Source organism: Dromiciops gliroides, chromosome 3, assembly GCF_019393635.1.
Source record: "Dromiciops gliroides isolate mDroGli1 chromosome 3, mDroGli1.pri, whole genome shotgun sequence".
Taxonomy (NCBI): domain Eukaryota; kingdom Metazoa; phylum Chordata; class Mammalia; order Microbiotheria; family Microbiotheriidae; genus Dromiciops; species Dromiciops gliroides.
The window spans coordinates 665,829,438-665,856,309 of record NC_057863.1 but is presented as its reverse complement, the minus strand read 5'-3'; the positions used below and the strand labels follow the sequence as shown (position 1 = coordinate 665,856,309).

Here is a 26,872-nt window from a genome sequence, read left to right as displayed (position 1 = left end):
CTGGATTGGGCGGGGGGAGGGGGGGTTCTGACTGCAAGCAGGAGCTCTCATGGTTGAGATCGCGCTGCCTTCTTCCCTTGGAGCTGAGCTCGCGCTGCCTTCCCTCGCTCTCCCTTCCCGATGCCCGCTGTGTGCTTGCAGCTCCCAGGTAGGTGAGCCCAGAAGCCACGAGGCACTCGGTTTCTGCTGGCTGCCCTGTCCACTGGGTCTCATCCTCCCTGTCTGACCTCCTGCTGAGTGTCCTCCAGGCTACCTGGGGGCCTCCTCCCTCCTAGCGTTGGCTCCCCGTCCCTGCCCATTGTCTAGGCTCCCCATCATTCCCCAAATGTCCCAGGGTGCCATCCCCAGCGTTACCATTGGGTCCCACTGGCCCAAGCTTCAGACCTCCCCCGTGGGGACCCAGCAGTACCACCTTCAGCCTTTCTATCAGCACCACGTGTTGTCCTGGCCCCCTGCCCCGAGCTCTTGTTCAGAGACTTGCTTGTCCCACCAGCAGCCGTGGACCCAGGAGTCCTGCCTCTTTGCCCCCACGACCTACCTAGGACCCAGGCCCCCAAGCTCCTGCCTGGCCTCCCTTAACTGGACCTGTGGTTCTGGTGCTGGCTCCTTATCTTATCCCGGGCATTGGGCTCCAGGGACCCAGATAAGCAGGCTCTAAGCCAAAAGAGGGTCCCAGGATCCTCCGCAGCTCCACGCTTGACCCCGGACACAGTCATCTTGCTTTCCCAGGCTCTGTTGTCCCCGCCCCGCCCCCCCCCCCCATCACTCAGATGTCCCCTCTCCCCTCCGCAGCTTTGTTGCAGTGTCCTGCCTCCCAGACCCTTCCTTGCCTCCTGCCCCCACTTTGTTTAGAGCCCTCAGGCCCCTGCCAGGCACCTGAACCCCAAGGACTCTCAGCCTCAAGCTTCCCCTGGTCATTCCTGGCAGCCCATGTCAGAGCCCTTCCCATTCTCCACCTTCCCTCCCACCTAGATCAAGCAGTCAATCTGTTGTCTAAGTTCTGTGTGGGTCTTTTTGTTTTCTTTTTTCTTTTTTGGTGAGGCAATTGGGGTTAAGTGACTTGCCCAGGGTCACACAGCTAGTAAGTGTTAAGTGTCTGAGGTCGGATTTGAACTCAGGTCCCCTGACTCCAGGGCCTCTGCGCCACCTAGCTGACCCCTGTGTGGGTCTTAGGTGGGGAGGGGGGTGCAGGGAGGGCAGAATACCAGCTGGAGGGAGAATTCTGGCCCAGGAGACACTGGGTTCTGACTGTTCTTATCCCATCTGGGATCCCAAAGCCCCTTCTGTCTCCTGGGTCTCTGTAGAAGGATGGGGGAGAAGAGAAGGATGAAGAGAGGGAGGTGGGTGGTCTTCCTGTTCAGACCATCTTCATTTCCAAGCCTGACCTACTGCTGCCTCCCTCCCTCTAAGATTTGGAATCTCTCCCCTGAGGGTAGAGTCACAGTCTCCATACCTCCTGTGGGGCCTCACCCTCTGTAAATCCCTCTAGGCCAGCCTCCTGCCCAGGAAGAGAAGGGAATGACCTCTCCCCCCTGGGATCCTGCTCCCTCCCCAGCTGAGCCCTCAGAGGACCAAGGCCTGGCCCAGGCAGGGGGCCTGGAGACAGAGGCAATGGCCCCTGGGAGCCACAGACCCCCAGCCCAGGTGAGTGCAGTCTCTCCACAGGCTTGACCAGCCAAAGAGCCCATTTCAGAGACCTAGAGGATGGTCTGTGAGGCTGGCAATGCCTTACCCATGGCTGGTTTCTTTACAAAAATTGGCAATAAATTGTGCTCTTTCTCCTGTTCTCCCTGCTTTCTCCTTTTGCGTTTTGCACTGATTCATAGTACTTTTATATCTCAAGCATTAATTCCCTTTCTCCTTCCCCTACCCCAATCACTGTCCTCCCAAGTGTGTTTTGTTTTGTTTTGTTTTTATTTTTTTTCCAGGGCAATGGGGGTTAAGTGACTTGCCCAGGGTCACACAGCAGGTGTCAAGTGTCTGAGGCTGGGCTTGAACTCAGGTCCTCCTGACTCCAGGGCTGGTGCTTTATCCACTGTGCCACCTAGCTGTCCCCCAAGTGTATTTTTAAGTTGTCCCTCACACACACACACACACACACACACACACACACACACACACACACACACACACACACACACACACTGCCTTGACTGTTGTGCTCAGAGCAGAGATTGTCCTCCTAGGGGCAGTTAGGTGGCACAGTGGATAGAGCACTGGCCCTGGAGTCAGGAGGACCTGAGTTCAAATCTGGCCTCAGACGCTTGACACTTATTAGCTGTGTGACTTTGGGCAAGTCACTTGACCCTCATTGCCCTGCGGGGAAAAAAAAAAGAGAGATTGTCCTCCTGTTGCTGCTCATGTCCTGCAGCCTCAGCTTCCACAGGGCTTCCCAGGTCTCTCTGAAGCCCTCTCCTTTCCCCGTCCTTAGGTCCAGTCTCCAAGCATTTAGAAAGTGGCCCCTCTGTGCCGGGCACTGTTCAAAAGGAGGGGAAGACCAGTGCCTGCCCTCAGGGAGCTCCCAGTCTATGGGGAAGACCACATGTCAGCAGCTGGGTCCACAGGAGGTCTCTACAGTATGGATGGGAGGCACTGAGGGGGAAGGTTCTAGCAGGAATGAGGAAAATCTCATTTTCAGAAGATGTGAGGTGAGCTGAGATGGGAAGGCAGCCCAAGGAAGGAGGGAGGACATCTTAGGCCTGAGAGACAGCCATTGGGAAGGGGAATTGAGGGTCTAGGGCAAGGACCAGTTGGAAGGCCAGTGTCCCTGGGTCAGAGAGGAGGTACAGGGAGGGAGGTGTGAGAAAACAGGAGAGGGGCTTGGGGCTGGTCCTGTGGTGTCTGCTCTGTGCTGGGAGCCTGAGAAATATTGTCTCATTGGATCCTGTTGTGAGAGTGGTCAGGGTCCTTGCAGGGACAGTCAGAATAAGGCAGCACAGGACGCAGACAGATGGGTGCTGCCCTTTGGTGCGATTTAGAGCATTTTTTCATATGGCAATAGAGAGCTTTGGTTTCTTTATCAGAAAACTGCCTGTTCATATCCTTTGACCATTTCTCAATTGGAGAATGACTTGCATTCTTATAAATTTGATTTAGTTCCCGATATATTTTAGAAATGAGGCCTTTATCAGAAACACTGGTTATAAAAATTGTTTCCTAGCTTTTTACTTCCCTTCTTTTTAATTTTGGCTGCATTGCTTCTGTTTGTACAAAACCCTTTTAATTTAATGTAATCAAAATCATCTGTTTTGCATTTCATAATATTCTCTATAATCTTGTTTGGTTATAAATTATTCTCCTCTCCATAGATCTGAGAGGTATTCCTTCTTCTCCTAATTTATCTATGGTATCAGCCTTTATGTCTAAATCATGTACCCATTTTGACCTTATTTTGGTATACAGTGTAAGATGTTGGTCTATACCTAGTTTCTGCCATACTATCTTCCATTTTTCCCAGCAGTTTTTGTCTAATAGTGAATTCTTATCCCAGATGCTTGAGTTTTGGGGTTTATCAAACAGTTGATTACTATAGTCATTTACTATTGTGTTTCCTGTGCTTAACCTATGTCATTGATCCACCACTTTATTTCTTAGCCAATACCAAATAATTTTGATGACTGCTGCTTTATAGTATAACTTCAAATTTAGTACAGCTAGCCCACCTTCCTGTACATTTTTTTTATTAGTTCCCATGGTGTTCTTGACCTTTTATTTTTCCAGATGATTTTGTTATTATGTTTTCTAGCTCTATAAAATAATTTTTAGGTAGTCTGATTGGTATGATGCTGAATAAGTAAATTAATTTAGGTAGAATTGTCATTAGCTCGACCTATCCACAAGCAATTGATTTTTTTTTTTTAGTGAGGCAATTGGGGTTAAGTGACTTGCCCAGGGTCACACAGCTAGTAAGTGTTAAGTGTCTGAAGCCGGATTTGAACTCAGGTACTCCTGAATCCAGGGCCGGTGCTTTATCCACTGCGCCATGTAGCTGCCCCAATTGATATTTTTCCACTTATTTAGATCTGATTTTATTTGTGTCAAAAATGTTTTGTAATTGTATTTATAGAGTTCCTGGGTTTGTCTTGGCAGGTAGACTCACAAATATTTTATACTGTCTACAATTACGTCAAATGAAATTTCTTTTTCTATCTCTTGCTGCTGAGCTTTGTTGGTCACAAATAGAAAAGCTGATGGTTTATGTGGATTAATTTAAATCCTGCAAATTTATTAAAGTTGTTAATTGTTTCAAGTAGGGTTTTGTTTTTTGGGGTTGTTTTTGGCAGGGCAATGAGAGTTATGTGACTTGCCCAAGGTCACACAGCTAGAGTCAAGTGTCTAAGGCTGGATTTGAACTCAGGTCCTCCTCAATCCAGGACTGGTGCTTTATCCATAGTGCCACCTAGCCACCCTCAAGTAGTTATTTAGTTGATTCTCTAGGATTCTCTAAGTATACCATCATATCATCTGCAAAGAGCGATAGTTTTGTTTGCTCCTTGCCTATTCTAATTCCTTTAATTCCTTTTTCTTCTCTGATTGCTAAAACTAACATTTCTAGTAATAATATTAAATAATAGAACTGATAATGGATATCCCTGTTTCACCCCTGATCTTACTGAGAATGCCTCTAACTTATCCCCATTACTTGTAATGTTTGCTGATTGTTTTAGGTAGATATTGCTTATAATTTTGAGGAAAGCTCCATTTGTTCCTATGCTCTTTCGTGTTTTCAGTAGGAATGAGTGCTGTATTTTGTCAAAAGCTTTTTCTGGGGGGCAGCTAGGTGGTGCAGTGGATAGAGCACCGGTCCTGGATTCAGGAGGACCTGAGTTCAAAACTGGCCTCGGACACTTAACACTTACTAGCTGTGTGACCCTGGGCAAGTCACTTAACCCCAATTGCCTCACACCAAAAAAAAAAAAAAGCTTTTTCTGCATCTATTGAGATAACCATATGATTTTGGTTAGTTTTGTTATTGATGTGGTTGACTATGTTTATAATTTTCCTAATGCTGAACCAGCCCTGCATTCCTGGTATCAGTCCCACCTGGTCGCAGTGTATTATCCTAGTGATAAATAGCTGTAATCTTCTTGCTAATATTTTATTTAAAATTTTTGCATTGATATTCATTAGGGAAATTGTTCTATAATTTTCTTTTTCTGTTTTGGCTCTGCCTTGTATAGGTATCAACACCATATTTATGTCATAAAAGGAATTTGGTAGAATTCCTTCTTCACCTATTTTTCCAAATCATTTATATACTGTTGGAATAACATTTCTTTAAATGATTGGTAGAATTCACTTGTAGACTCATCTATCCCTGGAGATTTTTTCTTAGGGAATTCATTGATGGCTTGTTTAATTTCTTTTACTAAATGAGGTTATTTATTCAGGTCTTTTATTTGCTCCTCTGTTACTCTTGGCAATTTATATTTTTGTAAATATTCATCCATTTCCTTTAGATTGTCAAATTTATTGACATACACTTGGGCAAAATAGCTCCCAATTATTGCTTTAATTCCCACTTCATTGGTGGTGAAATCACCCCTTTTATTTTTGATACTGGTAATTTGAGTTTTTTTTTTAATCAAATTAACCAAAGGTTTATCTATTGTATTGATTTTTTCCATTAAATCAGCTCTTAGTTTTATTTATTAATTCTATAGTTTTCTTACTTTCAATTTGATTAATCTCGCCTTTGATTTTCAGGATTTCTAATTTAGTATTTAATTGGGGCTTTTTAATTTGTTCTTTTTCTAGCTTTTTTGGTTGCATGACCAATTCATTGATCTCCTCTTTCTCTATTTTATTAATGTAAGCATTTAAATATTTAAAATTTCCCCTAAAAACTGCTTTGGCTGCATCCCATAAGTTTTGATATGTTGGCTTATGGTTGTCATTCTCTTGGATGAAGTTATTGATTGTTTCTATGATCTGTTGTTTGACCCACTCATTCTTTAGGATGAGATTATTTAGTTTCCAATTAATTTTTTTTTTTAGTGAGGCAATTGGGGTTAAGTGACTTGCCCAGGGTCACACAGCTAGTAAGTGTTAAGTGTCTGAGGTCGGATTTGAACTCAGGTACTCCTGAATCCAGGGCTGGTGCTCTATCCATTGCACCATCTAATTGCCCCTGTTTCCCTCTATTGCAATAGATTTTTTGCACCTCTTCATGTGATGTAATTAACCACATTCTACCTCCTCTTTCTTCTTCTCCCTGTATACTCCTTTTTTCCCCACCTCTTCATTTTCTTTATATCATAATATCAGTCAATTTCTACTTATACCCCTCTGTGTATATTCTTTCTATCTGCCCAAATTGAGATACAGTTCTCAACAATTATAATTATTATCTTCCCATGTAGGGATGTAAACAGTTTAACCTTATTGAATAACATTTTTTTTCCTGTTTACTTTTTTATCCTTTTCTTGAGTTTTGTATTTGAAGATCAAATTTTCTTTTCAGTCCTGGTCTTTTCATCAGGAAATCTTGAAAGTACCCTATTTCATCGAATGTCCATCTTTCCCCTGAAAAATAATTCTCAGTTTTGCTGGGTAGTTGATTCTTGGTTGCAATCCAAGCTCCTTTCCTTTCCAGTATATCATACTCTAAGCCTTCTGATCCTTTAATGTTGAAACTGCCAGGTGATGTGTAATCCTGACTGTGGCTCCATGATATTCAAATTGTTTCTTTCTGGCTGCTTGCAGTATTTTCTCCTTCACCTGATAATTCTGGGATTTGGCTACAATATTCCTTGGAGTTCTCCTTTTGGGGTCTCTTTCAGGAGGTAATTGGTGAATTCTTTTAAGCACTATTTTATCCTCTGATTCTACAATATCAGGGCAGTTCTCCTTGATAATTTTTTGGAATATGGTGTCTAGACTCTTTTTTTTCTCCTTCCTGATCATGGCTTTCAAGTAGTCCAATAATTCTTAAATTATCTCTCCTGGATCTATTTTCCAGGTCAGTTGTCTTTCTGATGAGGTATTTCACATTTTCTTCTATTTTTTCACTCTTTTGATTCTGTTTGACTGATTTTTGGTGTCTCATGGGGTCATTAGCTTCCCTCCGCCCAATTCTAATTTTTAAGGCATTCTTTTCTTCAGTAAGCTTTTTGTAACTCCTTTTCCATTTTGACAATTGTATTTTTGATGGAGTTGATTTCTTCAGTAGATTTTTCCCCCCATTTGGCCAATTGTATTGTTTAAGGAATTGCTTTCTTCAGTCAATTTTTGTGTTTCCTTTTCTAAGCTGTTGACCCTTTTTTTCATAATTTTATTCTATAACTCTCATTTCTCATTTATTTTTCCATTTTTTTCTTCTACCTCTCTTATTTGATTTTTAAAATCCTTTTTGAACTCTTCCAAGAAGGATTTTTGGTCTTGAGACCAATTCATCTTCCCCCTTGAGGCTTCACATGTAGGCATTTTGACAGTATTGTCCATATCTGAGTTTGTGTTTTGGTCTTCCCTGTCATTATAGAAGCTCTTAGTGGTAAGGGTCCTTTTCTGTTTTTGACTCATATTGTAGCCTATTTTTTGACTTTTAAAGTTGAGGTCTGCTCCTGGGGCTCAAGGACCACTGTTGCCAGCTTCTTGTGCTGGGACATAGGGGCCTGGTCACTAGCTTTCTAAAGCTCTAAGGTCTCTGTGGCTTGTGGATTCCTCTTTTTGTAGGTTCTGTAGTTCTAGAATCCATTTTGGCTTGATTAAATGTTGTTTCTGAGGGAAACTTGGGAGAGCTGAGGCAACTTTCTGGAGTCTCTCTTCCATCTTGGCTCTGTCCCTCTCTGCCCTTTTGTGTGAAGGGGTAAGTGTCATTGGACCAATGAGTAGTTGGCAGGAAATAAGGGGTAATAAGACTGGAATACCAGGTGATATCTAGGTCAAGATGAGCTTTGAAAGCAACAGAATTTGTATTTGATCCTAGAAGTGGGAGGGAGCCACTGGAGTTCATTGAGTGGAGGAGTCACATGATCAGCCCTGCTATTTAAGAAAATTAATTTGTGGGGCAGCTAGGTGGCACAGTGGATAAAGCACTGGCCCTGGATTCAGGAGTACCTGAGTTCAGATCTGGCCTCAGACACTTGACACTTACTAGCTGTGTGACCCTGGGCAAGTCACTTAACCCCCATTGTCCTGCCAAAAAAGAAAAAAAAAGAAAATTAATTTGTGGTCCAAATTGAAGATAGATTGGATTGGGAAGAGTCTTGAGGCTGACTTACCCAGTAGCAGGTTATACCATTAATCATTGGGAGAGATGATGAGAGCCTGCACCAAGGTGACTGCAGATCAGAGGAGAGAAGGGGCTTTATTTGCGAAACGTTGAGAGATGCACAGGTTTTGGTAACAGTTTGGATAAGAGAAGTAAGAATTGGGAGTTGAGAATGATACATAGGTTGTTGAGAGTATGATGTTGCCTTTGATAGAGGGGATGTAATAAGTTCTCTTTTGGACATGGTGAGTTTAGGATAGCTACCAGACATCATTTTGGGGGTGCCCCAAAGGAAGCTGGGAGCAGAAGTATCTCAGGTTGAATGGCTTTAATTGTGAAAGGAAAATAAGGAGCAAGGTGCAGAAATGAGGGTGCCTGGGTGATCAATAGTGTGGTGAGTGAAAGTGAAATGATTGAGAAAACAAAACTTTCATCATCCAAGCATATCAATTTAGTAAGTAATCCATGGCAATTTCCCAACAAACCAGGACCAGGCCTCTTCATTTGGCCCTAAATATGGGGGAGGTAGAATTTTTATACATTAAAACAATTAATCAAAGAAGGCCAATTCATTAAATGGAAAAACACAGCATTAGGTGACCTGATTTATAATTGGATGAAAGATCAGGAATTTTCCAAGTTGGGAGTGGGAGACTGAACAGGTGCAATTCCCTGAGATCAGAAAAAGAGATCTCTCACTCCCCCAGTATCTGTGTATCAAAGGATCAATAAGTAATTGATCACTGGTCACCTTGAGATGAATAATTGTCAGAAAACCTCTTGCCTCAAGCTTTGGATCTGACTCAGCATAACCTAGGTCCTTATGTAAGGTCTCTAAGCTGCTGGTAGGGTGACGCCAATTTCCCGGCCCCACTTGGCTAGTCTCAAACAATGCAATAAGATTTCCTCCCAGTTCCCACAATTGAATGAAGGTTTCTCCCCAAACAGAAGTTGCACAACCCATAACTGAATAGAAAAGAAACTGAAAGTTCCAGAACTGAGTCCCAAGGTGGAGTCAATGTGGTTAACTCAATTCCCACAACTGACCACTTGCTTTCCTAATCCCTTCATTTCTCTCAATAGTCACCCAAGATCTATGAAGCACCCACTATGTGCCAGACCCTGTGCTTAGGCCTGGGAATTCAAATATAAAGAAAAAGACAGCTCCTTCCCTCAAGGAGCTTATCACCAAATGGAGAAGACAATACACAAAAGAAGCTGACATTGAAAAGGATGGGAGGGGGCAGCTAGGTGGTGCAATGGATAAAGCACCAGCCCTGGATTCAGGAGGACCTGAGTTCAAATCCTGCCTCAAACACTTGGCACTTACTAGCTGTGTGACCCTGGGCAAGTCACTTAACCCTCATTGCCCTGGGGCGGGGGGGGGGACAAAAAAACAAAGGATGGGAGAAGGTACTAGACACTGGGACACAGTGGAGAAGTCAAGCCCCAAAGTTGTGTGTCCATGTCAGAAATGAGCTGGGTAAGCTGGGCTCTCTCTTGAAATGGAGGTTTGGAGTTCATGGTTCCACTCCATAGTGGTAAAGGAGGGATGTGGGAGGATGGAGAAAGAAAGTAGTTTGGAAGTTTCTTTTGGGAGTGAATTGGGTAATTCAAGAAAAGGACTGCCTTCCTACAGTGAGAGCCCACACTGTAACCAAATGCAATGAGATGAACAGTGACTCAAGAGATTGGGCAGCTAGGTGGTACAATGGATAGAGCACTGGGCTTGGATTCAGGCAGACCCATTTTCATGGATTCAAATCCAACCTCAGACACCCTAGCTCTGTGACCCTGGGCAAGTCACTTAACTCTGTTTACCTCAGTTCCTTATCTGGGAAATGAACTGGAGAAGGAAGTGGCAAACCATTCCTGTATGCTTGCCAAGAAAACCTCAAATGGGGTCATGGAGAGTTAGACATGACTGAAATGACTCAACAACAAAAACAAAGACTCAAGAGATTCTAATGAAAAGGAAAGGTATGTAAAATCTTGGGAATCTCAAAAACTAGAAAAAAAGATCAATCGATTCCTTAATTATTCAGAAATAAAAATAAGTAATAGAAATGAAGGGAGTTAAAGATGAAATATGGATTGGAAATAGGGCATAAATCTGTTGTTTTGAAGAAGAAATCAAAATGATGACAAAGCAACAAGAATTTTATCCACATGAAAGAGAAGTGCTCAAAAATAATAAAAAGTCTAAAAACGTGAATCATCTCACTAAAATGGAAATGGAAGAAAATGAGATGGAAGACCACCAAATTCCTAGCACATTGGCCAAATACAATCTACATTTTAGAGATTGGAGAAATAGATGACCTATCCCAAGCATCAAAGTATTTTCACATCTGGTCAATCTCTCTTGTATGTCATTCATCAGCAGGCCACAACTCATTCTCTTGACTCTTGTTCTCCCAACTTCCATTATTCTAGGGGTCTGATGAGATCCTTTATTTCTCATAAGGAAACTGGCAATGTCTTTCTCATGAATTGGATCAAACTCCAACCTTGGTTAATAAAATATTACCTTTATAATAGATGAAGGAAAACTCCTTTCCCCTTCTTGATTATTATTTATATGTAATATCAATATCAAAATTAATGCATATATGACATCAATAAATGAAAACAATCATAAATTTAAAACATGAGATGTTTAACCCCTCAAGCCCTCAATATAACAATTGAATTGATAGCTCTTTTTTCCTTGACTAGAAATAGGCTCATACTGCTCAGTTCAGTCCAGAGTGTGATTACTATTTCTCTCTTTTGGGGGAGGGGAGCAGTGAGGGTTAAGTGACTTACCCAGGGTCACACAGCTAGTAAGTGTCAAGTGTCTGAGGCAGAATTTAAATTCAGGTCCTCCTGAATTCAGGGCTGGTGCTTTATCCACTGTGCCACCTAGCTGCCCCGATGACTATCTCTTAAGAATGCTTTTTATGTTTTCATATAAATAAGTTTTTTTTCATCCACTCGAGAAAGAAACTAGATAATTTGTTCCCTCTACACTCTTAGTGATCACAGGAAACTCTCCCCCCAACCCCACCACTGCCAATACACAATACTTGCTAGCTAGCATCTCACCAACTGTTCATGGAATTTTCTTTATAATATATCACTTAGGTCAGTTCTGATGGAGAAGAAATTTCACCTCACCTTCTCTCTTTCTCCTCCAGAGATGCTCATACAGATCTGATAGGTCACAAAACTTCTCTGATTGCATAGGGAGATAGACTTCATAGGGACACATTTCTCCTCTTTATTCCAACTACAAAGATGCAAATCATTCTTCAGTATTCCACTGGGCTTTTCTTGACTATTGTTCTAAGTGTTGGATTTGACTCATAAAGGGTCTGAGCTTTGGAGAAATCCCTCTCCTGTCCTTCAGTTTCTTCCTGTAAATTGATGAGGTCGGTCTAGATGAATTCTGAATCTCTTTTTGCTCTTAGTCCTATGACTTTTGGTGATTTAGGAGTTGGTGACCTTCAAGGACGTGACTGTGGACTTCACCGCAGAGGAGTGGCGCCTCTTGGACCATCCTCAGAAAGAGATGTACAAGGAGGTCATGCTGGAGAATGCCTGGAACCTGTTCTCCCTGGGTAAGGACCCTTCTCTTGGTAACTGTGCATCTGCCATCAGAGGGATACTTTCATTCCCTTCCTCCTCTGACTTCTTTCTAGCATTTATCAATGATTAGAAAGGCCACAATGCTGGAATCTTGTGTCCAAGAAACAAGGTCTTCCTGCTCCCTGGTGGTCCTAGAAAAGGTCTTTGCATTATGGGATAGAAAGCTAGGGGTCCATTTTACTACTCCTGAAACTGTCTTCCTGGTTCTAGGGTGCTTGAGGTCAATGATTAAAATCAGTGTTGAGGAATCTCCGCCTTGGAAGTCATCTTACAGGATGTATCTAGTCTAACTCCTCCCTGAACGTGAATTTTGTTGCCAAATCTCTGAAAACTGCTCAGGCAGCTTTTCCTAGGACATGGACAGTGAAGGGAACCCCCTCCCTTCCAGGGTAGCCTCTTCCTCTTTGGGTTGGGGCTGGTCTTTGGAAGGTTCTTCTCGTTCACAAACATAAATTTGTAGCTCACTGCTCCTAATCTTAATCACAGTAGTCTAGTATAGCAAGTATATCCTTGGTCTTCCTTCCTACTTCCCCCCAATTCTAGCAAAAATGGTAGGAGATGAAGGGAAGTGAATATAGGCATTTATGTATACCTACTGTATGCCAGGCATTGTGCCAAAAGTGTTATTTAATCTCTCTACTGCACTACCAGCTGGCTTTTAATGTCTAGATATTAGAATCTGAAAAACCAGCCAATTCTTCTATAAAGAAAGTGGAGAAAAAGAATTTTCTGATTCCAAATGGGCTTCCAAATGACCTCCTTCCTATCCCCCACCAAAGCTCCCAACACTAAATACCATGGAAAAGGTTCTTGAGGAGTGCTAGGAACCATGCTGTGACCCTTCCTGCAGGCCCCATTTCCCTAAAGAGACCTGAGTTATGAGTGTTTTTCTACCCTCATCCTTTCCTTATTTCCCATGACCAGGACTTCCAGTTCCCAGAGAAGCTTTGATCTCCCATTTTGAGCAAGGGGAAGCACCATGGATGCTTGAGCGAGAACGCCCAAGAAACTTTTCCCGTACAGGTGAGTGAGGTGAAAGCAGGTATGTGAGATCTGTTAACACAAGAGGAAGCCACTTGTCACAGTGAAGGGAGTATTAGACTTGGGTTCAGGAAGATCTGCCTTGCAATTCTTTTTCAGATCCTGTTCAAGTCACTGAAGCTCTGAATCTCAGTTTCCCCATCTGTGAAAAGAGGGGGTTGAACACCATGGCCTGTCCCTTCCCTTCCACTGATAAAACTATGATCTTATTAGGTACATTGTTTGGGACTTTGGGGCATAGAACTCTCCTGAATGTATTCAGAAAGGACGACTAATACAAGATCCTTCCTAGCCCTTCTTCAGGTCAGCATGTATTTATTAAGTGCCTACTATGTGCCAGGCCTATGTTCTGGTGCTTCCAAGAAAGGCCTGGGACATCCCCTGCTCTCAAGAAGCTCACAGACTAGTAAGAAAGACAACATGGAGAGAACAGTGTAAAACTTGTTAGATACAGGATAAATTACAGCTGGTCTAGGGAGGGAAGGCCCTGAGACCAAGGAGGATTGGAAGAGGCTTATGGAGGGGGTGGGCTTTAACTGTGGCTTCAGAGAAGGCAGGGGGAGCACTCTAGCCAGGGAAAACCTATGGGAACTGGAGATGGTTTGTCCTGTTCAAGGAATACAAAGGAGCCTTTGTCACCACATTATAATAGCATATGTGGAGGGGGAATGAGTGAAAGAAGCCTGGAAAGGTAGGAGAGGGACTGATGATGAAGACCTCTCACAGCCTGACAGAGGATTTTCTATTTGATTCCAGTGCTAGGGAATCACAGCAGTGTATTGAGGAGCCAGTGACATGGTCAGGTGTGAGCTGTAGGAAGATGAATTTGACAGCTGGGTAGAGGATTGATTGATCTAGGGAGAGACTTTAAGCAATGAGACCAAGGAAGCAGGCTTTTGCTGTTCTTCAGGTGTGAGCTAATAGGGGCCTGAACCTAGAAATTGTCAGTTTTGGGAGAGAGGTGTGTGTGTGTGTGTGTGGAGGTTTTTGGAGTGATTGTGTCATGAGTTCAGAGAGCTTACTCAAGAGGTTACAAAGTTTGAATCAACAGGAATTTCCAAAAGATTGATTATGGGAGAGGGTAGTATGAGTGTGTGAGAAATAATGAGTGAATAACATCCATTTTATGAGCCTGGACAATTGGAGGGTGACTTGGATCCTATTAGGAAAATAGGAAGATGGGAGGTTTGGAGGAAAGATAAAGAGATTAGTTTTGGACATGGTAGAAGGACAACCCAAGGACACGAGTGTCACCAAAGCCTATAAGGAAAAGAGTCTCAAGTAAAAGGGGGTGATTGACAGTCAAAAGCTGCAGAGCGGTCAAGGAAGATGAGGATCGAGAAAAGGTTTAGCTATTAGGAGATCATTGGTAACTTTGGATGGAGTCATTTCAATTGAACAGTGAAGTTGGGAACCAGATGGCAGAGTTTTATAGAAAGTAAGAGGTAAAGGAGTTGGAGACCCCAAGTGTCAATGACCTTTTCTAGTTGTTTAGCCATGCAAGGGAAGAGAGATATAGGAAGATGTCTGATAGGGATGGATAGATGAAATGCGGGTTGTTTGAGAACTGAGGAAAAATGATTTCATTTGTGTCAATTGAGAAGGAGCCAGTACGAAGGGGGAGATTGAAAGTTAGTGAGAGGGGCAGCTAGGTGGCATAGTGGATAAAGCACCAACCCTGGGTTCAGGAGGACCTGAGTTCAAATCCAGCCTTGGACACTTGACACTTACTAGCTATGTGACCCTGGACAAGTCACTTAACCCTCATTGCCCTCTCCAAAAAAATTATTTTGAGCATGTTTTCATATGACTATAGATAGTGTAAGGAATTTTAATTGTGATTTGGGGTTTCCATGACCCCATCTTTGCTTCATTATGGTCAGACTGAAAAGATGTAATCTTGAAAAACCTAAGAGAAGATGGAGTACTTGAAGAGATTATAGAACAAACAAAAGGAATTCTGATCAGATTTGTGTTGTATTAGGTAGGACTGAATAACACAAAGAACATTTATTGAGTCAAAGTATCCAACTAAAGTACCTACCCCCCACCTAGGAGTTCCCCCCACGCCTACATGGGCCTGGCCAAATTATAATGGGATCAGCCCAGGAGATATGTTGAACTAATTGGAGACTCAGCAGGTCTAAGAACAGCCCTTCTGGTGGGGGAGGCAGGAAGGAAGGGAGAGAGGGGGTGGGGGGAGAGAGAGGAGCTGGTGTGTGGTGGACCTTAGGACAGAACCAGGAGAGGCGGCACAGCTGATTCTCCTGGGAGCTGCAGATTCCAAGTGGTGGTGAGTTTGTGTTGTTGAGGGGAGGCTGGCTCTTTGGGCTGGCTGGGCTGGAGGCAAGTTTGGGATTTGAGTCAGTTTTTGTAGCTGTGGAGGCAGAGCTTATTCGAGTTGCCTGGGGGCCTTTTTACCCTTGTGATTTAGATTCTAATCATCTGGGAAGTGGGTTGTATCTTTCCCTTCCCCTATTCCCTTTCTCATTGTCCCTGGCTCTATTAACTTCACTTGTGTTGTAGATTTGTTCCCATTAATAAAACCTGATTTGTTTATTGAAAAGAGGTCTATCATTATTTCCTGAACCCCAATATTATGGCGAGCCACCCAATTAAGTCTCCCCATACTAAATTTGGCCCTTAAAATAGCTTTGATTGCTTTGTCTGAACATTGACTGTTCACATTCTTTGACCATTTATTATTTGGGGAATGACTTGTATTCTTTTAAATTCAACTCAGTTCTCTATTTATTTGAGAAATGAGGCCTTTACCAGAGATAATTGTTATAAAACAAAATTTCCCCAGTTTTCTGCTTTCCTTATAATCTTGGTTGCATTTGTCTTTTTTGTGTGAAAGCCTTTTCATTTTATATAATCAAAATTATCTATTTTACATTTTGTAATGCTCTCTATATCTTCTCTGGTTCTAAATTCTTCCCCTGCCTATGTCTTTCCCCCCCCCCTTCCCCCTGTCTATAAGTCTGACAGATAAACTATTCTATGCTCACCTAATCTGCTTATGGTATCATGTTTTATGTGTAAATCATGGTCTTATTTTGACTTTACTTTGGTGTATGGTGTAAGATGTTGCTTTTTGCCTAGTTTCTATCATACTATTTTCTAGTTTTCCCAGCAATTTTTGTCAAATAGTGACTTCTTATCCCAGAAATTGGAGTCTTTGGGTTTATCAAAGAGGATTGCTATATTCATTTACTGCTGTGTTTTGTGTGCCTAAGATATTACACTGATCTACCACTCTATTTCTTAGCCAGTACTGAATAGTTTTGATGACTGCTGCTTTATAATACAGTTTTATATCTGGTACATCTAGGGTACCTCCCTTTGTATTTTTTCATTAATTCTTTTGATATTCTTGACATTTTGTTCTTCTCTATGAATTTTGTTATTTTTTCTAGCTCTATGAAATAATTTTGTGGTAGTTTGTTTGGTATGGCACTGAATAAGTAAATTAATTTAGGTAGAATTGTCATTTTTATTATATTAGCATGGCCTACCCTTGGGCAATTTATATTTTTCTATTTGTTTAGATCTGATTTTATTTCTGTGAAAAGTGTTTTGTAATTCTGTTGATAGAGTTCCTGGGTTTGTCTTGGCAGGTAGACTCCCAAATACTTTATATTGTCTACAATGATTTTAAATGGAATTTTTCTTTCTTTCTCTTGCTGCTGGACTTTGTTGGTCATGTATAGAAATGCTGATGACTAATGTGGGTTTCTTTTATATCCTGCAACTTTGATCAAGTTGTTAACTGTTTCAAGTAGTTTTTTAGTTGATTCTTTTGGATTCTCTAAATATACCATCATATCATCTGCAAAGAGCGATAGTTTTGTTTCTTCCTTGCCTAATTCCTTTAATTTCTTTTTCTTCTCTTATTGATAAGGCTAACAATATTGAATAATAGTGGTGATAATGGACATGCTTGTTTCACCCCTGATCTTATGGGGAATGCATCTAACTTGTCCCCATTACATATAATGCTTGCTGATGGTTTAAGGTAGATACTGTTTATCATCTTAGGGAAAACTCCATTTATTCCTATGTGCTCTAGTGTTTTTAATAGGAATGGGTGCTGTGTTTTGTCAAAAGCTTTCTTAGCATCTGTTGGCATAATCTCATGATTTTTGGTTAGTTTTGTTATTTATATGGTCAATATTGAATATTCCTGGTATAAATCTCACTTGGTCACAGTGTATTATCCTGGTGATAAATTGCTATAATCTCTTTGCTAATATTCTATTTAGAATTTTTGCATCAATATTCATTAAGGAGATTGGTCTATAATTTTCTTTCTCTGTTTTTGCTCTTCCTGTTTTAGGTATCAGTATCATACTTGTCTCATAAAAAGAATTTGGCAGGACTCCCTCTTCATGTATTTTTCTAAAAAGTTTGTATAATATTGGAATTACTTGTTCTTTAAATGTTTCATAGAATTCATTTGTTTTTTTGGGTTTTTTTGTTTTGTTTTGTTTTGTGGGGCAATGAGGGTTAAGTGACTTGCCCAGGGTCACACAGCTAGTGAGTGTCTGAGGTCAGATTTGAACTCAGATCCTCCTGAATCCAGGGCCGGTGCTTTATCTACTACACCACCTAGCTGCCCCCATAGAATTCATTTGTAAACCCATCTTTCCCGACAGGTTGTTTTTTTTTTTTGGCAGGGCACTGAGGTTTAAGTGACTTGCCCAGGGTCACACAGCTAGTAAGTGTCAAGTGTCTGAGGCTGGATTTGAACTCAGGTCCTCCTGAAGCCAGGGCTGGTGCTTTATCCACTACACCACCTAGCTGCCCCCCAGCAGTTTTGTCATCATGAATTTTTGTTCCAAGAGTATGGATCTTTGGGTTTATCATAGACTACATTACCATAGTCATTTATTACAGTGCAATTTGTACCTATTCTATTCCATTGATCCACCACTCTATTTCTTAGCTAGCATACAGTTTGAGATCTAGTATGGTTAAACCACTTTCTTTTGTATTTTTTTACATTGATTCCCTTGATATCCTTGAGATTTTGTTCTTCCAGATGAATTTTGTTATTATTTTGTTCTAGATTTATAAAATATTTTTGATAGTTTGATTGATAGGACACTAAATAGATTAATTTAGGTAGAATTATCATTTTTATTATATTGGCCCAGCTTAGCCATGAGCAATTAATATTTTCCCAATTGTTTAGATTTGATTTTATTTGTGTGAGGAATGTTTTGTAGTTGGGTTCATATAATTCCTGGGTTTGTCTTAGAAGGTAGACTCCCAAATATTTTATAGTATCTACAGTTGTTTCACATGGAATTTCTCTTTCTATTTGTTGCTGCTGGACGTTGTTGGTAATATAGAGAAATGCTGATGATTTATGTTAGTTTATTTTGTATCCTGCAACTTTGCTAAAGTTATTAATAATTTCAACTAGTTTTTTAGTTGATTCATCATATCATCTCCAAAGAGTGATGCTTTTGCTTCCTTCTTGCCTATTCTAATTCCTTTAATCTTTTTCTTTTCTTATTGCTATAGCTTAACATTTCCAGTACAATATTAACTAATAGAGGTGATAATGGGCATCCTTGCTTCACTGTTGATTGTATTGGGAAGGTTATAGCTTACCTCCATTGCAGATAATGCTTGCTGGTGATTTTAGATACATAGTATTTATCATTTTAAGGCATCCATTTATTCATATGCTCTCTAGTGCATAGGAATGGGTGCTCTATTTTGCCAAAGGCTTTTTCTGCATCTGTTGAGATAATCACATGATTTCTGTTGGTTTTGTTGTTGATATGTTCAGTTATGCTGATAATTTTGCTAATATTGAACCAGTCCTGCATTCCTGATAAAAATCCCACCTGATCATAGTGTACGATCCCTGCAAAATATTGCTATAATTTCTTTGTTAGTATTTTATTTAAACTTTTTGCACCAATATTTATTAGGAAAATTGGTCCGTAATTTTCTTTCTCTGTTTTGGCTCTTCCTAGTTTGGGTATCAGCACCATGTTTCTCTCATAACAAGAATTTGTTAGGACTCCACCTATTTCCCCAAATAGTTTACATAGTATTGGGTTAATTGTTCTTTAATATTTGATAAAATTTGCTTGTGAATCCATCTGGTCTTGGGACTTTTTCTTAGGAAGTCCAATGACGGTTTGTTCAATTTCTTTTACTAAGATTGGGTTACTTAAATATTTTATTTCTTCTGTTAATTTGGGTAATTTATATTTTCAAGATTGTCAAATGTATTGGCATATAATTAGGGAATATAGCTCCTAATGATTGTCTTAATATTCTTTTCACTGGTGGTGAGTTTACCCCTTTCATTTCTTATACTACTACTTTGTTTTCTTTTTTCCTTTTTTAAATCAAATTAACTAATGGTTTATCTATTCTATTGTTTTCTTTTTCATAAAACCACCTTCTATGGCTTCCTTTAAATTTTATTAATCTCTTTGATTTTTAGGATTTCCAATTTGGTGTTTAATTAGGGATTTTTAATTTGTTTATTTTCTAGGGGTTTTTTTGGTTGCATGCCCAATTCATTAATCTGTCACTTTGTATCTCATAAATTTTTGATGTCATTTTCTTTAATTGAAATTATTGATTGCTTCTATAATTTGTTCTCTACCCCACTTGTTTTTTTGGATTAGATTATTTAATTTCCAATTTCTCTTTAATTTCTCTTTCCATTCTCTATTATTGAATATAATTTTTATTGCATTATGATCTGAAAAGGATATGTTACTATTTCTGCTTTTCTGCATTTGGTTGTGAGCTTTTTATGTCCTAATACATGGTCAGTTTTTGTATAGGAGCTGTGTACTGCTGAGCAAAAGGTATATTCCTTTCTATTCCTATTCAGTTTTCTCCAGAGATCTATCATATCTAACTTTTCCAGAATTTTATTCACTTCTTTAACTTCTCATTAATCCAGTTCTGAGAGGGGAAGGTTAAAGTCCTTCACTAATATAGTTTCATTATCACTTTCCTTCTGTAACTCATTCAACTTCAAAGATAAGACTTAATTGTCTATGGTACCTTTAAACAAGATATAGTTTCCTTCTTTATCTCTATCAGTTAAATCTATTTTTGCATTTGCTTTGTCTGAGATCATGATTGCTACCCCTGCTTTCTTTGCATCAGCTGCAGCATAATAGATTCTATTCTGGCCCCTTTGATCTATGTGTACCTCTCTGCTTTAAATATATTTCTTGGAAACAGCATATTGTAGGATTTGGGGTTTTAATCCATTCTGCTATCTAATTCTGTTTAATGGGTAAAATCATCCTATTCACATTTCTGCTTATGATAACTATCTATTTCCCTCCATGCCATTTCCCACTTCTTTTGTCCTGCCCTCTCTCTTACCTCCTATTCCCTCCTCACAAGTGTTTTACTACTTATCACCACCTTCCCCAATATCCCCTCCCATTTATCAGTGCCCTCTCCCCCATCTCTTATCTGTATCTTTTTAAAAAAATTTTTTTTATATGGGTAAGATTTCTATATCCACCTGAGTCTGTATGTTTTCCCTCTTTGAGCCAATTTTGATGAGAGTCAGGTTTCATCTTTGCCCCCTTCCTTACCCCTCTTTCCCCTCCATCATAAAAGCTTTTTTTGCTCCTCTTTTATGTGGGATCATTTACCCCACTGAATGTCACCTCTCCTTCCAGTGCACTTTCTCACCCCTTTATTTTGTTCCTTGGGGTATCATCTCATCAATGTCATCTTATATCCACACCCTCTGTCTACATGAACTCCCTCCAATTGCTCTTATAAGTAATAAAGTTATTAAGCATTACAAATATCACTTTGCCATATACAAATAGTTTAACATTACTGAATTTCTTACATTTTTTTTTCTTTTTGTTTCTTTTTTACCTTTTTATGTTTCCCTTGAGTCTTGTATTTAGAGGCCAAAGTTTTTATTTGACTCTGGTCTTTTAATCAGAAATGCTTGAAAGTCCTCTATTGTTAAATGTCCATTTTCACCACCACCCCAACCCCTGGAAAAATTATATTCAATTTTGCTGGGTCAGTGATTCTTGATTGTAAACCTAACTGCTTTGTCTTCCAGTATATCATATTCCAAGTCATCCGGGTCTTTAATGTGGAAGCTACCAAATCCTGTCTGTAGCTCCATGATACTTGAATTGTTACTTTTTGGCTCCTTGCAGTACTTTCTTCTTAATCTGTGAGCTCTGGAATCTGGCTATAATGTTCCTGGGAGTTTTCATTTTGTGATCTCTTTCAGGTGGTAATCACTGGATTCTTTCAATTTCAATTTTGCTCTCTGGTTCTAATATATCAGGGTAGTTTTCTTTGATAATTTGAAGAAAGATATTGTCTGGGTTTTTTGTTTGTTTGTTTGTTTGGGGTTTTTTTGGATGATTGCTTTCATGTAGTTCATAAATTCTTATGTCATCTCTCCTGAATCTTTTCTAGGTCAGTTTTTCCAATGAGAAATTTCACATTTTCTTCTATTTTGTTACTCTGAATTGTTCCAGGGTCAGGGAAGCAGCTCACCAGTTCAGCAGGAAAGGACTGTCCTACCTGGGTGGGAGAGGAGTGAGGTACAATGGGTACAGCAGCAGCAGTGGCAGCAGCAGTGGCAGCAGCAGTGGCAGCAGCAGTGGCAGCAGCAGTGGCAGCAGCAGTGGCAGGGTCATGGACCAGATCAGTGGCAGTGGCCACAGTGGTGGCTTTGGTGGCAGCAGCAGCACCTGCAGTGGGCCTCATAGCAGGGTACCTGCAGCAGGACTGTAAACCTGGGGCAATCCACCGATAAGACTCTGCCATCATACAAACCAGTGGATCCCTAGGCAAGTGAGCAGTGTGGGCCAGTATAGCAAGGTCCCACACCAGCAACCCTACCCTCAGCTCAAGCCACCAGGGGTACTTTGACCCTACTGCGTATCAGTAGTGAAGCCCTGCTGGGAATGCATGTAGTGAGAGCCCACCACTGGGGCCTACTGGCAAAGAAATTCTGTTTTCACAATAACCCAGCAACAGCAGGCCCCAGTCCTCCACCAAGTCACAAAAAAAGACATCGAAATGATCAAGAAAAAAAGAAAAAGCTTGCCTATAGAAAGTTACTATGGTGATAGGGAGGATTAGAGGAGGACAATAGTGCCAAAAGGGCTTCAGTTGAAGCTTCAAAGAAAAATGTAATTTGGTCTCAGGCCCAAAAAAAATTTCTGGAAGAGTTTAAAAGGGATTTAAAAAAGTAAATTTCACTGTGGGATGCCTTCCCAAATAAACTATTTTTCAAACAACCGATGCAAAATGGTAACCCCCATTTATTTTTCATTTTAATTTTTTTGGTAATTCCCATTTTTTAACAAGAACAATTAAATTGAGTACAGGATGTGAAAACAATTAAAGCATTAAAAATCCAACAAAATTTGCATTTCAAAAGTGTCTGAACTTTTGTCTAATTTTTTAAATCATAAAAGTATTATTTTCCAGTTACATGTAAAGATCATTTTCAACATTTGTTTTTATAAGATTTTGAGTTCCATATTTTTCTCCTTCTCTCTCTTCCCTCATCCCTTCCCAAGACAGAAAGCAATCTGATATAGAATATATAAGTATAAACACATTAAACATATTTCTGTATTAGTCATGTTGTAAAAGAAAAAAAAATTTTTACAATACATTTTTCATACTATTCATTAACTCATACTTGTGCAGCAATATCTCTAAAATGACATTACTGACATGCCAAGCATACTGCTTCCATTGGGCACTTGTTAAAACTGCTGCTTACACCATGGTTGGCATATATACTTATAAATATGAAAGTGAAGATTCAGTAATAAAATATTTTACAGTACTGTGAATGGAGCATGCCCAGTCACAGGAGTTGAGTTTTCATCTCAGCTGCAGGGATATGAGCCAGGTCACTCTCAGTATGAGGTCATATCTTGAACTGTGGATGTAACGAGCATGGTGGGCCTGCCTGTATTGTTGGTCTGTTGTGAGTTGTTATTATATGAGAAGTTCTTTTTAAATTAAATCATCCTGGGAATGTGAGCTAATGGAATTTTCAAAAGACTGATATTGTCCATTGAAGTTTGAAGACTCCTCTTTCCCTAGAGAAATAGATTTTAAATCAGTTAGCTTTCTATTAGTGGAGGGAAGAGGATATATTTGTGTATGTGTGTATGTGTCACTATATATATAGATATAGATATAGATTTTTTTTTTGTTTCCTTCAGATGGAGACACTAGGCTTGAAATGAGGAAGGCTACTTCAAAGCCAAGCAATTCTATGGAAGAATCACAACAGCAAAAATTCATGAAAAATGGTCAATTTGACATGAATTTGAGAGAAGTCTGTGCCTCAGATATCAAGATAAAGAAAAAGCAAAAGAACCACAGTGACTTTGATAAAGAGAGAAAGAGTTTCAGCCAATATGCAGTCCTTGTTCACTGTCAGAAAATGACCTCAGGGAATGACCATTCTCAGGATAATAAATCTAAGGAATGCTTTACTAAACAGGTAGGGGTTGTTGAGTCTCATGAAAAACCTCCTGAAATGCAAACTTATCAATGTGAGGGGGCTTTCAGCTTGAATTCAGACCTAATTAGACATCAGAAGAGTCTTATCAGAGACATGTTTTATGTATATAATGAAGGGGAAAAGGCCTTAAGTGATATTTCAAAGCTCAGTGATCACCAGAAAACTCACAATGAAAAGAACTATCATGGATGTAATGAATGTGGTAAGGCCTTTAAGAAACAATCATCCCTTCTTTCCCATCAAAGAATTCATACTGGAGAGAAATCTCATGAGTGTCACAAATGTGGTAAAGTTTTCAGTGAGAACTCATCCATTATTTTACAGCAGAGAAGATACACTGGAAAGAAACTTTATGAATGTAATCATTGCAGAAAAACTTTCAGACAGAAGGTCCATGTTGCTGAACATCAGCTAATCCACAGTGGAGAGAAACCTTATGAATGTACTCAATGTGGAAAGACATTCAGAGACAGCTCTAAGCTTGCTGAACATCAGAGAATCCACACTGGAGAGAAACCTTATGAATGTAATCAGTGTGGAAAGAGCTTCAGACAGAGTTCTGGTCTCGCTGAACACAATAGAATCCACACTGGAGAGAAACCTTATCAATGTACTCAATGTGGAAAGACTTTCAGACACAGTTCCACCCTTGCTCAACACCAGAGAATCCACACTGGAGAGAAACCTTATGAATGTAATCAATGTGGAAAGACCTTTAGACACAACTCCAGCCTTGCTGGACATCAGAGAATCCACACTGGAGAAAAACCTTATGAATGTAATCAATGTGGAGAGCATTTCAGACACATCTCCAGCCTTGCTGCACATCAGAGGACCCACAATAGAGAAAAATCTTATGAATCTAATCAATGTGGAAAGACTTTCAGACGCAGGTCCAGGCTTACTGAACATCAGAGGATCCACACTAGAGAGAAACGTTATGAATGTAATCAGTGTGGAAAGACTTTCATACAGAACTCCCATCTTGCTACTCATAAGAGAATCCACACAGGAGAGAAACCTTATGAATGTACTCATTGTGGAAAGGCTTTTAGACAGCACTCTAGTCTTGTCAGTCATCAGAGAATCCACACTGGAGAGAGACCTTATGAATGTAATCAATGTGGGAAGACTTTCAGCTTCAACTCCAAACTTGCTCAACATCAGAGGATCCACACTGGAGAAAAACCTCATACATGTAATCAATGTGGGAAGACTTTCAGACAGAATGTCCATCTTGCTAAACATAAGAGAATCCACACTGGAGAGAAACCTTATGAATGCAACAATTGTGGAAAATCTTTTAGACAGCACTCTAGTCTTGTCAGTCATCAGAGAATCCACACTGGAGAGAGACCTTATGAATGTAATCATTGTGGAAAGACTTTCAGACACAGCTCCAGTCTTGCTGAACATCAGAAAATCCACACTGGAGAGAAACCTTATAAATGTAAACAATGTGGAAAGAGCTTTAGACAGATTTACATTCTTGCTGTACATAAGAGAATCCACACTGGTGAAAAACCTTATGAATGTAATCAATGTGGAAAGCGTTTCAAATACAAATCCAGTCTTCCTCATCATCAGAAAATTCACACTGGAGAAAAACCGTATGAATGTAATCAATGTGGAAAGACTTTCAGATGCAAATCCAGTCTTGCTGGACATCAGAAAATCCACACTGGAGAGAAACCTTATGAATGTAATCAGTGTGGAAAGACTTTCAGGTGCAGCTCCAAACTTGCTGTACATCAGAGAATCCACAGGGGAGAGAAACTTTAAAAATGTAACCAGTGCAGAAAGATTTTCACAAACGCCTGCTATCTTGTTCTACATCAGAGAATTCATTCTGGAAAGAAATCTTACCAATGTAATCAGTGTGGAAAGGCTTTCACACAGAGCTCCAATCTTACTCAACATAAGAGAAATTACACTGGAGAAAAACCTTAGGAATGTAATCAATGTGGGAAGACTTTCAATTTCAATTCCAAACTTGATCTTCTTGCTATACATAGAAGAATCCACACTGAAGAAAAACCTTATGAGTATAATCAGTGTAGGAAGACTTTCAGAGAGAACTCCAAATATGCTCAACATCAGAGAATCAACACTGGTGAGAGACCTTATGAATGTAATCAATGTGGTAAAACTTTTAGACAAAACCCTGATCTTGCTAAACAAAAGAGTATCCACACCGGAGAGAAACCTTAGGAATGTAATCAATGTGGTAAAACTTTCTGACTACACTCGTCCCTTATTTCCCATAAAAAAATCCATGGAGGTAGAGATCTTATCACTGTACTGAATGAGAAAAGGCATTCAAAGGGTGTAATGGCCTTGTTACACATCACAAGATTCATTCTGGGGACAAGCTCAATGTGGGAAGACCTTTAGTCAGAGATCATCTTGTTTCTTGGTTCACATCAGAAGATTCATAATGGGTACATGCCTTTTGTTAGAAGAGAGAGGTCCTTAAGACATCAGAATAATCATACTGGTATCATAAAAGCAATGATTGTGCAAAGGCCTTGACATAGAGTACATGGGAGGAATTGTGCTGGAGACAAAACTTAAGGATCTAATAAATAAGGGAAGACCTTTTCTTTGAGCATAACCCTAATCTGCCATTCCAAATTTCATGTGGTGCATAAAGCCCTATAAATAGAATGTATTTTTTCTATGAAATATTGTTTTTCAAAACACTTCAAGAATATTCCTTAGCATTTATCTACCATCATTTCATCAGTCATTCCCCATTTGATTAATACTCACTTGTTTGCTCTTCTTTGTTGATATAAAATAAAAACTTCTGGTAGAAATATTTTTGTAACTGTTGGACATTTATTTCTGCAATGATTTCTTTAGGCTGCTAAGTGACACAGTGTTGCTCCTTCAGCCACAGGAGCTGAGCTCAAATTCAGACTCTAATACTTACTAGCTATGTGACCCTGGGCAAATCACTTAACCTATTACTGCCTCAGTTTCCCCCATCTGTTGTAAAATGTGTATACTAATAACACCTACCTCTTAGGATTAATGTAAGGATCAAAGGAGATAATACCTGTAAAGTCCTTTGCAAGCATTGAGTCACTATTTCAATGCTACTATTCTCATTATCCTTGGGCCATAAATCTCAAAGTCATTGGCTAAAAGATAGGGAGAGTTTAATCATTTCCTTATCCCTGCAGTAGATATTCAAAACCCTGTAGAGGAAGGCAGTATGTTGAAATGATGGGGCACTCATTTTCTTTTTCTTTATTTTCTGTTTTTGTTTTTGCAGGGCAATGAGGATTAAGTGACTTGCCCAAGGTCACACAGCTAGTTAAGTATCAAGTGTCTGAGGCTGGATTTGAACTCAGGTCCTCCTGAATCCAAGGCCAAGGCTTTATCCACTGTGCCACCTAGCTGTCCCAGGGGCACTCATTTTCAATCAAGAAGACTTGGGTTCAAATCCG

General features: G+C 40.1%; 1 protein-coding gene across 3 annotated transcripts; it reads left to right on the top strand.

Annotated features, from left to right (window-relative positions):
* Window positions 1–12: 12 nt before the first annotated feature.
* Window positions 13–26,168, top strand: LOC122751844 (zinc finger protein 883-like). Of its 3 annotated transcripts, XM_043999037.1 has the most exons (5): window positions 13–148; window positions 1,490–1,644; window positions 11,688–11,814; window positions 12,767–12,865; window positions 23,113–26,168. In XM_043999037.1, exons 1-5 carry the CDS (start codon window positions 121–123, stop codon window positions 25,197–25,199), a joined length of 2,496 nt encoding a protein of 831 aa, XP_043854972.1. In that variant the 5' UTR covers window positions 13–120; the 3' UTR covers window positions 25,200–26,168. The 3 variants fall into 3 exon arrangements, with proteins under 3 accessions (XP_043854972.1, XP_043854973.1, XP_043854974.1); XM_043999038.1 differs by lacking the exon at window positions 1,490–1,644 and having other exon boundaries at window positions 38–148; XM_043999039.1 differs by lacking the exons at window positions 13–148; window positions 1,490–1,644; window positions 11,688–11,814; window positions 12,767–12,865 and adding exons at window positions 13,058–13,096; window positions 17,223–17,291.
* Window positions 26,169–26,872: the final 704 nt, after the last annotated feature.